This window comes from Nansenia antarctica (assembly GCF_963989245.1).
Source record: "Nansenia antarctica genome assembly, chromosome: 1".
NCBI classification, from domain to species: Eukaryota; Metazoa; Chordata; class Actinopteri; order Argentiniformes; family Microstomatidae; genus Nansenia; species Nansenia antarctica.
This window is the reverse complement of record NC_137674.1, coordinates 35,036,535-35,053,744: the sequence shown is the minus strand read 5'-3', so window position 1 is coordinate 35,053,744 and position 17,210 is coordinate 35,036,535. Positions and strand designations below refer to the sequence as shown.

Genomic DNA, 17,210 nt, shown 5'->3' with positions numbered 1-17,210 from the left:
TGTCAGCATGCATGCATGTGTGCAAAATGCAAATACTACTCAAGCCATCGAAGTTGAAGCAGAGGAAAAAAAATGCTGAAGAAATTATCCTTAGAAATCGTGTTCGACAGAACTCCCCGAAATAGCTTCGGCCTCACTATACATCTCCCTTAACTTAACAACTCTGTCGGGCAGGGGAGAGGAGGGCTAAAGTGCTGCATCCCTTCTCTGCCTGAAGACAGTGGCCAGTGAAACCAAGCGGAGTCTCACCGTACAGAGAAAGTGCACCTGATGTCCTCCTAGTAGAGCCTTCCTTGATGTCCTAGCAGATGTCCTAGTAGATGTCCTAGTAGAGCCTTCCTAGATGTCCTAGTAGAGTCGAGTAGTGCCTTATACCTTCCTTGCTTTCAGCTCATACTTGACTGCGAGTATTTCGGAATCGCACACAATATTTTTTTATTTTTTTTAATTGGGGAAAAAAAGTTCAACAGAAGAGAGGCGATTACCGAGACGCGTAAATCGAAATGTCCGGTTTGCAAGAAAACCCCATCTCTAAAATAGTAGGTACAAATGTTAAATCGGTTGAAGTCTGTTCTGTGAGGGTGAGCGGAGCGAGATGCCGCTCAATAGACTGGATGGAAGTCAAGAGGTTGAGAGAGAGAGAGAGGGGGGGGGGGGGGGGGAGGGAGGGAGAGAGAGCGAGCGACAGAGAGAGAGAGAGAGAGAGTGTGTGTGTGTGTGTGTGTGTGTGTGTGTGTGTGTGTGTGTGTGTGCGTGCGTGTGTGTGTGTGTGTGTGTGTGTGTGTGTGTGTGAGGGGGGGCGGGGGGGGGGGGGGGGGTGTAGAGAGAGAGATAGAGATGATTCGGCCAAGATTTTTGGGGGGAATATTTTCCCTTGCACTAACGCTTGGCCTATTTACATAAACCATTAAGGCTATAGATCAAAGCCTCAAAAGCGAAAAAAAATATACTATTACTATTCTTACTACAATAATGTTTACCTTCAAACGAGTGTATTCGTGGATTTATATTATACATAAATGAATAATATTTAGATAAAGAGCTATACCCACCTCCTCTTGGGCATGTTGGGTAGGGTTAGGCTACATGTACATTTATGTGTAGACAGCTGTTGGAAATAAACCAGTCGGAGTGCACAGAAGGGGAGGACTGAAAGTTGCGTAATATTTCAGTCAGTCTTCTGTTAATAACGGGGCTCCAGTCCAGCATGCCATGAGTAAACAGTACAGTGTCTATACGCAACCTCCGTGGACGAACCTATGCCTTCATGTAACACAAGGATCCTTCTTCCCCCCCCACCCCCACCCCCATGATGAACACACAGTGGGGATGCCAGCTAGAGTCAAGGTCTTCACTTCATCTCTGTTAAGCAAACTATGTCTATTCCAAACACCCACTGCACTTGAGAGGAAGAGAACACTAAGCAGTGTGACACTCTAAACCACTCTACAACTCACACCCACTCTGCTGACGGAACATTCATCAGGGCTAAAGTCAAAGTATATATACAAATAAAAGAGAATTAAACATTTTGACTTTGTAGAATATCAAATCAATGGTCAAGCTAGACTTATTACATTAATACTAGAACAGCCGTGCCTTTTTTACCTACTATAAGAGCCGCCTCAGGGGTCAAATGACCATAGTCTTTACAATGGGAAGCTGCTATTTACATGCAACGACCACTAGTTGGCGAGTCTTGTAAATTAGCCTGCCTCCTACACAGAAACACTGCAAAATAGCTTTATACTAGCTTATCCTGATGTGATTTTGAAAATGTAAGGATACTGGGTGTTAGAACACACATATCTAGGAAAAGTCATGAAAGGAGGGTCCTGAAATCTGATCGAGTGCAAAGATATATATATCTTTTTAAATACTCACATGGCTGTTCTAGTGTTAAGTTGCCCTGCATTGTACTACATTGTACTACAGTAATTGGTTGTTGCATGATAAATATGTAATTGTGTAGTTATAGAGGCAGGCGTTTGGATATATCTCACAAGTTAAACATGCTCTGTGCATTCAATTTTCTACCCTGTTGACATTTCTAGGTGCCAGAAGAGAAGTCTGTGTCATGTTATTTTAATGAATAATTCCACCACCCAATCTTTCACAATACACTGATAAAAGTCAGTCCATTGTAAGTCAAAGCACAAGCCTATATGTTCATTGTAGAGAGGTTGCCTGAGGGGGGAATTGGCATTTCGGGAATACTGACTTGCAATATAAATAACAGATATAATATTAATAACAAAGCTAGCAGCCCGCTTTGACATCAAAGATAAGTTGGACACGACATCTGGCATTTAAAGCCGTTTGCTTAATGAAATAATAATTAGCTGCTGAGGCAATTACCTCAGTAATGTAATGATGAAGATATATTTATTCAACAAGTACACTGCATTCTGTCCATTGAACACAACAACACGTTTCCTTTTACATAATTTCTCTAAACTTTGTGTCTTTGTCATATAACTGAATCATAATCAAAAGATTATCAAGGCTCCAGTCAGATTCCATTATAGCCTCAAGACAAAACAGCTATACCCTTTCACGAATGTCATGTCTGTAAGAAATACCTTTTTGTGTCTGAGTGTTAGTATTAGTCGGCCTACTTCCTGTCCAGGTGCTCTGAGTGACTGTGAGAGAGCTGTTCAGTGCTTTTTGCTCCTCTATCTTCTCCTCCTGTCTTCTCTCCCTCTCCTCCTGTCTTCCATCCTCTCCTCCTGTCTATCCACGTATTGATTAAATGGCAAGAAGTTCTGAACTCTGCATCACCCAGGCCCAGTCCTGCTGACTCCACTTCAATCCTGCCACAACAACACCATCTTTCACCTACTCTTAAAGTTACAACCCCTGTATAACCCTTACCTTTTCACATACCCTTATACCCCTGTATAACCCTTACCTTTTCACATACCCTTAAAGCTATACCCCCTGTATTACCTTTTCACATACCCTCAATCACACATTCACAGTGAGATCATTTTTTGTTGCAGTGGGTAGAGTGAGTGGTCATTCCCTGATGTCTGCAGTGCAATACAGAATGAACGTGCATACTATACATCTTTACGCCCACCTAAGCCTCATAGGTGGTGAGTCAGTGATATTCAACAACACAGAAAAACTGCCGTAGTACATTTTGATGATTCCCCAGGTTTGTATAGTTTATTCTCAGGCCTGTTTTTACAGAGGAGATGTATTGCCATCTAGTGGCAAAGTATGATAGTAATTTACTGTTTTGTAATAATGCTTTAAGAACTGCATTAATAATTGCTTCCAATTGCTTCCATTTTGTTTGTAACAACACAAGTGGACAAGCTATTCCACTTGTGTCTTATTCCACATCTGTGTTCCAACATGATTATAATCTAATATGGAATATCATCAATATCATGAGCAACAAGTGATGGTGTTTTTAGTCTAAAAGCGGAAGGAGGATGGATCATGTTTTTTTCCCTGTTGTTCAAGTGTCTGTATAGCTGTATGCTGTATCCTGTATGTTACTTCAGATTAAACCACAAATTCAGCTGCTGTGCTGTCTGTTGCGCTGCATTCTGAGGATGGAGGAGAAAGGACTATGAGAGACACAGCTGCTGGTAGAGAGAGGGGCTAGAGGTCAGAGGGCACAGAGCTAGGAGGAGTTCTGCGCTGTCAACAACACACACTGACCCATTGTGTGGATGACGAACCAGAGAGAGGGCCGTCGATACGATGCTATTCGGAGTTTGTGTGTAGCCTATAATGTGTGCGAGTGTCAATACATGCCATCTGCTCTATATTATCCAAAATCTGGGCTTCGATTTTGATCAGTGCTTCGTTTCCGATCCACTCTCTAACGAGATCCGGCTCTTGTATTCTATAGACTAATATACGATATTATGTCCCGACATATTACACATGAATCTGAAACGGTTGACAAACCGTCTCACCCATCTGTCATACTCAAACTGGCGCGAGGACAGAGAGACACGCATAGCGGGATTTATTGGTGCGACTATACTTCCTCTTTCTCTCCCTTTCGCAGTCACTTCAAAAGCACAGGAGTAGGGCGACAGGGCAGGGGTGGGGTGCACCATTGTTAATTGGCCTTTTGAGAGGAACAGAGAGGTGAAGCGACAAGAAGAGAAGAGGACAATAGGGTCCCGTCGCCTCTCCAAAGGCCGACAGCCTGAGTGGAGGATGAGGGATCACCCCCTTCAAGGGCTGCTCTGACCAGGGCTGATACATGTAGGCCTAGTTCACATTATCAACATTATTAAGTGAAAAAAGATTGTTAAAAGTGTTTTTAACATTGCTAAATAACCATACAATCAATGTCATATAGATCTGGGCTTCTTGCGCTGCATGCTCATGCACATGTTACTAAATCAACCTATTATTTCATGTTATTTCAGGAGTGAATGCATGTGAATAGGCTAATGCAAGCTGCAACCCAATATCATAGTTCCTTCCTGTACGCGTGCGCTTAAACAGCGTCCTGCGGTCACCTCGGGGCTTAAGGGCGCGCGGAGACGGTATCGTGGTGATAGGCACGCGGTGTAGGTTACTCACCAGACAAACGGTTTCCTCACATCTCATGCCACACTGCTGCCAAGAGGAGGAGGAGGGGGGGGGGATTCAATGGAACGATAGGTACTCTTTTTTTCTTCAATAAGGGGATGGAGCTCAATTAGCATTTCACAAGTTCCTTTTTCCTCCTCCATTGCAACCTTCCCCGCGGAGCTCCATGCTTTCTCCGGGGATTGTCCTGCTTCTGGCTCTTGTCGCCGTTGGCAGGGTGACAGTATTCGAGTGTGCAAACTTGTGCTATTGTCCGCGGGCCAGAAGGAGCCATGGAGACTCCACTAATATGACACAGGAAAATGTTTGCTGATGGCAATTCTATGGGCTTTGTCCCCAACTCTTTCTCCTTCATGACGACTCGATTTAAGTCTCTAAATGTTTGACTACAAATGCAGGAGTGCTATCCAGCTCCTTTCCCTTTGTCCCGCGAGGTTTGAATGAGTAATTCAGCTTTTGTGTCGCTCGATTGAGGGGGCAAACAGAAAGACAAGATTCTTGAGCGCTCAAGCCCCCTTTCCATGGATATGTGCTCTTTAGATCCCCCCCCTCCTCCTCACCAAATCCTACATCTGACATCACTCCGAGAGAAGAGTGTTTGGGGGGGGGGGGGGGTCTAGATCAGTTAAAAGTAACCCCAGTCTAAAAGCTGGAATTATCCAGCAGTGATGAAGCATGCCTATCACCCAGACTGTGTGTGCACCATAATGGGACATTTTCGGAAGTTTGGAACATTTTCACAGGGGTGTTGGACGAGCGCGCGGAAGAGCAAGGAGCTAGGATAGTCTGCTAAAGAAATATAATATATTGCATCTACGAGCCGCTTTTTCCAGGGGAATCTCCATGACAACAATTTGCAATGGTAAAGAATCCGATACCGGGGGCTCGGAGGCTGATTGGGGTGCATTGTGAGGGGCCGGAGGTCGCTGATTGGTTCAAGGGAAGCACCAGAACTACACAGAGTTTATATTCATTCAAGTTGTTGAAGTAGGCTCCTCCAAGCGCATCTGGGAGAAAGACCGGAATGAGTTTATAACCTCAACAGATGAGAAGAGATGGTCGGCTTCATTTGTGGACGTGAAATTAATTTTAAAAGCTAAAAATGTTTTAGTGATTATTATTTTTTTGCGTAATTGTTTTGCAATTCATCAACAATACAGAATAATTTAAAAGTGGGTTATTTAGCATGCAATGACTGTTTTATTGCTTATGTAGCTCCATTTTCCGTCTTTTCTTAGATTATGAAAATGAAGGTATAATAATTTGAACAGACTGATTCGGTCATATGGATTAATAGATTATACAACCGTAAAAAAAAAATGGCAAACGCAGACAGTGAAGTGAAAACATTGCTGAATTTTGTGAACTTGGCATCCAGCGACATCAAGGCAGCCCTGGACAAGTCAGCGCCCTGCAGGCGCTCCGTGGACCACAGGAAATACCTGCAGAAACAACTGAAACGTTTTTCTCAGAAATACTCCCGGATGCCCAGGTGCCACACACACCGGCCTGCGGAGTACGGCGTCGCTAAGTCAGTGGAGGACAAATCCAGCGTGTGCGCTTTGGGGACGGTTCACCGGACGCGTAAAGGAGGTTCGGATGCACACAGCGAGGAGAGCATAAAGACGAACCCCACTGTGGACAGGGAGAACATAAGGACGGGGACCAACCCCACTGTGGACAGGGAGAACAGTCGACAAGAGCAGGTGCCCATGAGAAAACGTCAACTCCCTGCTTCATTTTGGGAGGAACCTAGATTATGTCAAACCAACCCAGAACCACCGCAGTTTGGACGGAAGAAGAGCACACAATGTGTGACCGGGATTAGTGAGGTCGAAAAAAGGAAAAAAGTTCACGAGGACGCAAAAGCGACTTTGTTTCTGTCCAGTCGACACGGTTCTGTCGAGAACGAGCCGCTGAAACTGGACATGACCTCTCACAACTTGGGTCTCTGCGGCTGCTGTCCGTTTCAGTACCACGGACATCACGTCTTCCAGAGTCATATAGTTGTTCCCCACGCGGGTGTGGGACTGTGGGGCAAAGCCACAGTGGCTGAAACTGAGACACTTGCTCCCCACGCGCACCACGTCGTGGTCAAGCCCATCCCGACTAAACCCACCACCTCATCTATTTTCAGCGTGTTTGGCTTCATTTAAACGTCATTAAGCGCGTGTAAGTAAAGTTAGAAATTAGCTATAATGATGATGTAAATATTTTTTAATTTGTTCAGTTGGGTAGTCTATAGCAACATGTGTTTTTTGTCTCCAAAGTGTAATTGTATTTTTCTAGCAGAATAAGAATAGTTAGAGATCCTCTGAAGCACTTAAAGTCTCAAACCTGCTTTAAACACTTCATTCCTGCTGCACCTTCACCTACTCCGCTTCAGTAAGCCTAACATTTGAATGGAATATAAATTGCACCATTGCAAACTGATCTGTTATTTCCCACGTGTTTCTTATTATATTTTGATTGTAAATAATAATTCTGAGACGAAGTATAGGCACAATGAAGAATAATTACATTTATTTTTTAAATAAACAGCAGATGTTTCAATTGTTATTGGTTTCATCAACACCGTTTCAATATCCACACAACAAGGGCACATTTAGGCTACTGTATATATATTTAATTCACCACAACTACAAGTGTCACATACAGGCATTGCACAAAGTCTGTAGAAAACATACATTTTGATAATATAATACAATATTTGAGAAGAATATCAACAAGTAATCTCCCATCCACACAAATAACATTTCTTCAAGCAAGGAACCCATCACATGTATTGATTGTCTGACATTGTTAGCCTGGGTTTAATCAGATGTTAAAACAATCTCAGATTTTTGTTTTTTTGTTTTAATGGGATTATAGATTGTATTCCTTCTCATATGATTGACATTGAACAATTGGCAATTGCCTCCTTCACTTCAAAATGCACCACAATACAAAACATGCATGCACACACACAAACACACACACACACACACACACACACACACACACACACACACACACACATACAGTCACACACACACACACACACACACACACACACAAACACACACACACACATACAGTCACACACACACACACACACACACACACACACACACACACACACACACACACACACACAGTCACCACCACACATAAATACAGATTTGTAGACTTTCTCACATTCTTTCCATGTGAACAAAAATACAGCATGAACCCATAAGGCCACAGATAAATAATAAAACCCCACTTAAAAAAACACACTCTGTCTCCTTAGCTAGCCGGCCTACCAGCCCTGTTCACGTCTCTGAGATTTGTGGCCCTTAATTGCAACCTTGGCAGCGGTCCTCGAAGCTGTAGCTAGCTAGCAGCTAGCTAGCCAGGCTGAGGTACTTTAGCAGTCTGTCCGGGAGGGGGAGGGTGTTGAGAGACCTGACCCTGTGTACGCCCGCCTGCTCACGGACCCTCAGTCTGCAGAGGTGCATCAGCGGGCAGGGTGACACTGGGGGAGACAGCAGGGGAGGCGTTGTGTCAGGTTAAACGTGTGGGTGTATGTGTGGGAGGAGGGTAGAATTTGAAGAATTTGCCATTTAGCAGACACTTTTAATCCAAATCGATTGACAATTACGAATTACAGGGACATTCCCCCTGGAGTAACTGAGGGCTAAGTGTCTTACACAAGGGCACTAGTAGTGGTGGTGTTTCAGGCGGGATTTGAACTCACAACCTTCCGATCACCAGTGCGTGTGTGGGAGGAGGGTGTTTTGTCTGACTTTGTGGGTGTGTGTGTGTGAGGAGGGTGTGTGTGTCTGACTGTGTGTGCGTGTGTGTGTGTGTGAGGAGGGTGTGTGTCTGACTGTGCTGTTGCTGGACTCACGTGACCTCCTCCTGATGGCGGTCCATTCCTCCCGTGTCTCCAGCAGCTCCGTCAGCCTGGAGCACATCTGCACGTTCCCCACGTAGTCCAGCAGCAGGTCCAGGATGGGTCCCGCCCCGGTACACACAGGGGGGGACGAGAGCAGCTCACAGAACTAGGAGAGTAGAGTAGGTTAGAGTCGACTTTATTGTCATCGCAGAGTATACAACGAAATGCAGTTTAGCTTCCAACCAAAAGGGCAAATGAGAATTAGACTGACAGGGTTAACAAGGCGGCAGCCGATACTTTTATTTTGAAAAATATAGTTAGCTGAAAATCAGTGACACACGCGCTATTCAACTAAAACAGCTCGTTTTGTGAGCCTGCTAACAATGTAAAGTAGTGTTGTAGTTAACTAGGTAGCAGTGGGGTATTACTCACCCAATCCACATTGCAATATTTCAGCTTGACTAGCGAGTGTGTGCTGTGATTTTCAACAACATTGAAATGTATTTCCGTTTTTTCTAAATAAAAGCCAGAACATTTTGCTGACTTGTTCCCCCCTTTTCACCAGCCCCTGTCACAATTACCCCAATGCATTTCAATGCCAGAGGAGCCTGCTGTGCTTTACCTGTACTCTGCTGGCCGCTGGTTCAGTGCAGGTCGACGGTGACACGTCGCTGTTGAGCAGCCAATCGGCTACGTCCGTGCTTCCACAGCCCACGTCCACGCTGCTGCTGTTGGCCCCCCAGATGTGAGCCGTATGATGTGAGCTCCCGGGGGCCGGATGCGGGCCGCTACCGTGTGTACACGTGAAGCAGGCTAGCGCATCGCAACCATTATCTAACAGGCACTTGAGGAGAGGTAGATTACCAAGGCTGAGTACCACAGCACCGGGGAAGGCCGTAGGGTAGGCGGGGATTCCGGCGTTTACCTCAGCCCCATGCTCCAGCAGGAGAGAGACGGTCTTGACGCAACCCCGCCTGACAGCCACCAGCAACGGACTGAGGGGGTCAAGGGTCAAGCTAGCGCCGGCCTTCAGCAGCAGGTCCGCTGTCTTAGCGTTGCCATTGGCGACGGCGAAGTAGAGGGCCGTTAAGCGCCGATCCGCATACTGGAGGGAGCGGTGGTGGGACAATGTGGAGTTTACGTCTGAGCCGGTCCTGAGCAGCACGGCTGCGACCGCATGCCGGTCGTGCTCCGCGGCCAGGTGGAGGGGGCTGATACCGCTGTGGCGGACCCGGGCACGGCTGGTCACCGGGACCAGCAGGGACACGATGCTGGGGGGGTTGAAGGAGGAGGGGGGGAAGACAAGGTAGCAGAAGGTAGAAGTAGAAGTTGGTAGGTAGAAGAAGAATATTTTATTCATCATGCAATCAACTTGTCATGTCTTGCTCAAGGGCACATGCAGCTCCCTCCTGAGGCGGGGGGATCGAACCAGTGACCTTCCGATTGCTTGCCGGCCTCTCTAACCTCTAGGGGTTCAGAAGGGGAGAATGAGACATGCAAATACATCAGAGGAGACTGAGTAACGTTGCCAGGACAACGCTTATTTTGTGAATTTTACACCATTGATCCATATACATGGAACTTATGTAGTGTAGACATCGTAAATGTATGTATTAATGTATGTAATGTACACTCACCAAACACTTTAGGAACACTATACTAATACTGGGTAGCAGTCACCGAAGAAGAATGTTTTATTTGCCATGGCAATCAACTTGTCAGTCAACTGACTTGTCAGTTGGAATTTGGTATTTGTTGCTCTAGGAACTATTACTATAACTATTAGGTACACTATACTAATACTGGGTAGCAGTCACCGAAGAAGAAGAATAATGTTTTATTTGCCATGCAATCAACTTGTCAGTTAGAATTTGGTATTTGTTGCTCTAGGCACAGTGTCAGACGTATTCGGCGCCCCTGGAGCAATTAGGGGTTAAGTGCCTTGCTCAAGGGAACATGCAGCTCCCTCCCTGAGGCGGGGATCGAACCAGCGACCTTCCGATTGCTAGCTGGCCTCTCTAACCTCTAGGCTACCGCCGTCCGATGAGGAGTTGATACAAGAGACGGGTTCAAGACCAGATCTATAGTACGTAACAGTAACCTTATTTTGAATTATGCCAATCGCCGTATTGTCTTGTGCTGCAATGTCAGGAACCGAAGCCTAATAATTTTTACTCTCTGGTGTAATGGTGATGTAACAATAAACTGGAAACTTGAAACTTGAGACCTACTCATGGTGTCCGTGCTGGGCAGCGATGTGCAGAGGTAGCAGTCCTGACTTGGCAGGTTTGTTCGCGTCTGCGTTGTGAGAGAGCAGTAGCTCTACTATCTCTCTGTAGCCGTGTTTGCTAGCCTCGTACAGGGCCGTACAGCCGTCACACATCTGCATGTTGACGTCTGAACCTTGGGGGGAAAAGCACAACATCAGTTAACTTCACATAGAACTGACTAGCATATGATCATCCTGAAATTTTCACATTTCTCAACGTTCTGTGTCAATAAGGAGACTGTTAACTGTGATAAACGCAGGGGCACATTTGTGACATGGCCTGGTCATTTGGGCCGCAAGTCGGGAACCAATCAAAATGTAGTCAAGCCAAAATACTGCAATGCAATGGATTCGGTGAGTAATCCCCACTGCTACCTAGTTAACTATAACACAACTTTACATTGTTAGCAGGCTCACAAAACAAGCTGTGTTAGTTGACTAGCGATGTCTCATCGATTTTCAACAACGCTGAAATCTATTCACATGTTTCGAACAGAAAAGTCTGAACCTTAAATCGGCTGCCGACTTGCGGACCAATTGACCAGGCCGTGTTACATTTCTCAACGTTCGGTGTCAACAAGGAGACTTGTTAACTGTGATAAACGCAGGGGCACATTTATATTTATGTGGCCTTAAAACAACGGTGAAACATTGAGACGCACCTCTCCCAATGAGGTAACGCAGCACCTCCACCCGGCCTCTCTGGGCCGCCACAATGAGCGGCGTGACGCTGTAGGTGTTGGCGGGGTTGATGGTGGCCCCCGCCCTGACCAGGATCTCACAGATCTCTGTGTCGTCCCGGCACACCGCCTCGTGGAACGCTGTCCAGCCGCGGTTACACCGCTGGTTCACTGTGGCGCCGAACCCCAGGATGAGGCTCACCATGGTTACGCTCTGCCGCTCGCACGCTGCAGGGGGGAGAGAGGACAGGAGGACAGGACAGGACAGGAGGACACTCGTTAAGGCCAGACTGACAGACAGACAGACGCCAGTGGAAGACCATGTTCTCAGTCTGTATATATACATCTATAGATAATAATACAGTTTTTCTCAGTTCTTATCGGTCCTATTTTTCAGGTTTTCTGCTCGAGATTACATGCCCACAGTGAATATAGAATATCTCCACCATCACAATGATCTTGGTATCAAATGAAAGCTAACACCTGTGGGGTGACTGTAGAAGTGTCAGAATCAAAATATATGTTACTGTGTCAGAGTAAATAGAGCTAGAACATTGTGAAAAATCTCAAATTCACTCTCCGCCTAAAGAAAAAACTGCTTTTAGAGTGAATATCAGCTTGGAAACCTGACTGAATAAGCCCAAATCATCTAGGAATCAGTACTCCAGGGTCTGATGAGTACTTGTGCCAAATTAGATGCTAGTAATGTGAGCCAATGCAACTTTGTACCTGTTTTAGTACAGGTATGTTTAGGCGGACAACCAAATTGTGCCATTTGGAGACATTTTGGCACCATCAGTGTATTAGACTTTCTCATGTATCAAGACTGTAAAATGTATTATATTTCATTGAAATATCACTATAGGTATAAATTGCATCCAAATCCAACTGTTTAGACTCTGTTTGCATCCAGCAGGGGTCTCCTGCTCGGTTTTCTGTGCGCTCCAAAAGCGCACCTGCCTCGTTTTCTTCGCCGCCAGAAGAATACCATATTCTCAGTCTGTATATATATTAGAATTAGAATTTAGAATTTAGAATTTGCCATTTAGCAGACGTTTTTAATCCAAAACGATTTACAATTACGAATTACAGGGACATTCCCCCTGGAGTAACTGAGGGCTAAGTGCCTTACTCAAGGGCACACTAGTAGTGGTGGTGTTTCAGGCGGGATTTGAACTCACAACCTTCCGATCACCAGTCCAACTCACTATCCACATATATAAATATATACAGTATATATGCCATTTAGCTGATAATTAAGCTGATCACTTAGCAGTGAGTGCATACATTTTTCAGTATATCCGGTTCCCGCGGGAATTGAGCCCACAACCTTTGTGTGTGTTGTTAGCGCCACGCTCTATCAACGGAGCCACAGAGGACCACCAGAGAGTCGCCAATCTGTCACGCCTCAGCCATGCAGACAGACAGCTGTACTGTGGCTGTACCTTTGTATAAGGGGCTCTCCTGTACTGTGACTGTACCTTTGTATAAGGGGGTCTCCTGTACTGTGACTGTACCTTTGTATAAGGGGGTCTCCTGTACTGTGGCTGTACCTTTGTATAAGGAGGTCTTACTGTGACTGTACCTTTGTATAAGGGGGTCTCCTGTACTGTGACTGTACCTTTGTATAAGGGGGTCTCCTTGTTCTTGCAGCCGATGTCGGGATCCGCGCCGGCCTGCAGAAGGCACTGCACGCAGGACAGGTGTAGACAGGACACGGCCAGCAGCAGAGCTGTCTGTTCCTGCAGGGTGCGTTTGTCAACTAGCCCTGGTTGAGCTGCAGAGGGAAATGTGAGTCAGGAAGGGTAGCTAAAATCAGTACGGGTACTACCAGTTGGCAGTGGAGAAAGCAAAACAAAGCGGGAACACGGGTTCTGGTACGGTATGGGACGGTAGTGGAGAAGCACCATAATGCACGCGCGCACACACACACACACACACACACACACACGCACGCACACACACACACACACACAAACACATGTCACAGTCTTGCATTTGTCGAGAGGTTCACTAGGTTTATGTTTTCACTCAGCTGTGATTTGAAGAGTTCACCCTTCCTTCCAGTCTCAACAATATAACAGTACGGCCTCTCTCTTCTCCCCTTACTGGATCCTTCAGTCGATCACATTCAACCCCCCCAACAAACGCAGCAGTGCTCTCCATTGAGAGACTGTAAATGACGCTCTCAGCGTTTACCTTTCAATAGTGCCTTTAAGCATTCAGCCTGGCCACAATAGGCAGCCTCATGCAAAGGTATCCATCCATCTTTGTTTTCTTTCATCACGCTGTGCGGTGCAGTGGTTGCCAGTTCGTTCACAGCCTTAACATCACCTCTCCTGATGGCAGAGACCACAGGGTCCTCATCCCTATAACACAAATGTAATGCGTTATAACACATGTTAATAGAGACATAATACCTTATCTTATGTCAAAGAAAAATATGATGTTTACATTTGTTTTTATTGTAGGGAGTAGGGAGTGATTGGATGACACCAATACTATTTTCTTTTCATTTTTAAATATACCGGCAATAATCCTGAATCTATAGCCTACGTTTAGACATTAAGCAAGTATTATAGGATATTGATCAGTGGTAAGGACGCATTGTTTCCCGTAACTCTTTAAAGGCTGAAACAGAACATAATGACCGACACTGACCTGGGCTCATCAAGGATCACCCCCCCCCCCCCCCCCCCCCCCTCCATGTCAAATTAAACAATAGACTCACTCGCCCCCCGTCTCTGACGTAACGTCGTTTTTCCGTCGCGTCTCCCCACACCGCCTGCCATCCAGGAGGAATCCCACAGCGGGATTTCGTTTAGAAGTCCCACCGTTACGAAATTGCGATAGATACTCAGAATAACTAAACCTCGTCATTCTGTCAGTGGCACCGCGACACGAAACACAGGGAGAGAACAAGACGGCAGCGGTCGAGCAATGACAACATGGGGGGGAGGACAGAGAGAGAGAGAGAGAGAGGGCTCAGCTGTGCTGTCTGAGATTATTTTAGGACTCAATTGATTGACACGGGTGGGTAGGTGGGGGGGGGGGGGGGGGGGGGCGATACCATATACGTCTGGCCAGTGCACTCAAACAGCATCAGGACTGATAGCCGAAGTGCATCTGGATCTCCACACGCGCGTAGGAGGAGCATTGTTGCTGTTCTTCCTGCGCGCGGGGGGGGGGGGGGGGGGGGGCGGCCCCTAGGATGAACTGAACTGACAGGTGCACCTCACGTTTTTAATGAGCCATAGACATTAACTTTTTCTCCTTCACTGTACAATGATGAACTAGCAATAATTTGGGATCTTTATTTTGAGCATTACAACATCATAATATAAATGTTTTCACCGTGTGGTTTTGCTATAGAGGACCAATTGACCAGACAGACTGGCGACTGTTGGACTTGGGAGTATATCAGATTATGCAAAGCGAACACTGTGAGCAAAACCTGTCCCTCCCTCAGGAAATGTAATCTTATCAGTTGGTGCCCAGAGGCCATCCTAATGCAACGCATTTCCTCTTTCTTACTGAATCTCTTCCTCTTAAAAACTTCCTCTTAAAAAATGAATTAAAACTATTTTACAGGATGAGAAATAAAGAGTATACTTCTACCACAGGGCAGACGTTATATATCTTCAAGGCTCACCTTACAGAGTTGTCTTTGGTGTTGTAGAGAGTCTGGGGAGAGGTATCCGTGTTGTGTTCAAGATTTAGTCTCTGGCCTGGTGCCCTGGGGGGGCTGGCTGGGGTGGACACATTAGTGGTCACCATGTCACCGTGCACCTGGTTACCCAACAGTCGGCTGCTGTCTTCATGACACAATGATGTTCCTGCTGGTCCTCTGGTCGCAACGCAGGGGTCTGTAATGACGTGGAGAACACACATTTAATCATGCATTCATAGTAAACAAATAATACAACCACAGACAGCCCCAGACATCAAGAAGTAACAAAAAATTTTTTTTCATCCTTCTATTTAGAGAGCACACCAAACACAAGCTGCACTGCATTTCAAAACAACAAATGAATGAACAAAGGAACAAATGAATGCAAAATCAACCCTAGAACATAAAATGTTAGAACATACAATCACACGTTTTCTTCATGTGCCGTAACCTGCCTTGGACCAGGAACTCTCTGGTGTTGATCTGGAAGAGCCCAGCGAGCTGTTCTGTCAGGCTACAGGGGAGCTAGCTGCCTGGACTGGGCTGATACCTTTTAAGGACATGTTTAAACTTTGTTTGGTTCCTACTTGATCCTGCTGCAGCAGCAAAAAGCTGTCTCTGGCATGAGGTATTGTATTTCCATATCAGGGGTTATTATTATTACTAGCTAGTATTATTAGGTACAGGAGTAGTACACAACCACTCACACAACAGCTTGAGTTAATGTCTGGTCTTATCTCCTGTGATGATCTCTCAAACAAACTATCTCCATCCAGAAATAACAACACTGACTGTGCTGATAAGAGACTACAAGACGTTATTAATAGACCCAAGACTTGGCAAGACACGGCACGATTTTGGAACTTGAGAGTTTAGCTTTCAAAACTGAGCCATGCCTGTAGGCTACTAAAAACGGTCAAAGTCATCCCCCTTCTAAAACTGCAATCGGCCCTTTCCATCCGTTATGTCATTTTATCAATGAACGTGGTATTACTGCTATTTCAACATTTAGTTTTGCGCATATTGAGTAAAATACTGTGGGCGAGGAGGCACGCACACCAAGTGTGCAAGTTACCAAGTCACTGACACTGAAGTCACTGACACTGAAGTCACTGACGCTGTGGGGATGCTAAAATTGTCCCCATATGATAAAATCCACCATCCGCCCTGATTTTCTTTTACAACTTGAGTACTGCTGACTGTGCCACTCACCCAGATCCGCCTGCTTTGCTCCAGAGCGTGCTGCCAAAGTATACTTCCACAGGCTACTCATCTACAACAATAAACACAACTGGGTGCCCTCCTCCTTTAGTGTGGAGGCCGCTATCTTCTGTCAATTAACTCCTTAAGTTAATACCTTCAGTTAAGTTTCCCTGTCTGAAGTCTTGAAAATGTGAGCTGTTGTTTTTGAAGAGTCTCATTCTAGCACCACCATGAACTACTACAAACGTCACGATTGTAATGTTTTTCCTCTAACTGCACTTCTGTGTCAGAACAATCTTCCTGACTATAATTAAATGTGACCCATACTGACTGGTTTGGCTCTGATACAATAGATGACAACAGGTCCTTCCACATCGCTACACAAGTTGTTCAACAACATGCCACAAATCTCTGTTTGTGTTTATCTCTGAGGTCTATTATTAGTGGTGTAGCCACACACTGTTGTGGGAAACAAAGGGTGTCAAAATTGTCAGATGAGTGGCTATGTTTCACAAACATTTAAAACATGTGTGTGTGTGTGTGTGTGTGTGTGTGTGTGTGTGTGTGTGTGTGTGTGTGTGTGTGTGTGCGTGCGTGCGTGCGTGTGTGTGTGTGTGTGTGTGTGTGTGTGTGTGTGTGTGTGACTGACAGACAGACAATATAACCATTAGGTGTCAAATGACCCCCCCCCCAGCACTGTGTCTCCTGAGACACCTGCTTCCCCTGGCCTATACTGTGTCTCCTAAGATTTCTACTTCCCCCTTGTACTGTTTCTCCTATTTAAAAAGTAGACCACTGAATATAGAAAATAATCTGACACCACTAAAGTGAAATTATAGATAAATATTATATATATCTATATAACAGACATATAACATATATTATCTATAATCTATAGATAAATAGATTCAGTTCTTCAAAGTTTATTATGTTTTTTGCGATGTCAGTCTTAACAACTGACCG

The 17,210-nt window shown here is 45.4% G+C and overlaps 2 protein-coding genes across 2 annotated transcripts; one reads left to right on the top strand and one right to left on the bottom strand.

Moving 5' to 3' along the window:
- Window positions 1–5,885: 5,885 nt before the first annotated feature.
- On the top strand, window positions 5,886–6,722 carry LOC308171058 (protein FAM181A-like; the record flags this gene model as incomplete). The annotated part of the gene is made up of 1 exon (XM_080545931.1): window positions 5,886–6,722. The coding sequence occupies one exon, from the start codon at window positions 5,886–5,888 to the stop codon at window positions 6,720–6,722; it is 837 nt and encodes a 278-aa protein (XP_080402057.1).
- Window positions 6,723–7,931: 1,209 nt separating this feature from the next.
- On the bottom strand, window positions 7,932–15,151 carry asb2b (ankyrin repeat and SOCS box containing 2b; the record flags this gene model as incomplete). The annotated part of the gene is made up of 8 exons (XM_080550615.1): window positions 7,932–8,062; window positions 8,438–8,591; window positions 9,048–9,696; window positions 10,657–10,828; window positions 11,357–11,602; window positions 12,996–13,151; window positions 13,574–13,743; window positions 15,027–15,151. The coding sequence occupies 8 exons, from the start codon at window positions 15,149–15,151 to the stop codon at window positions 7,932–7,934; spliced, it is 1,803 nt and encodes a 600-aa protein (XP_080406741.1).
- Between the last annotated feature and the right edge of the window lie 2,059 nt (window positions 15,152–17,210).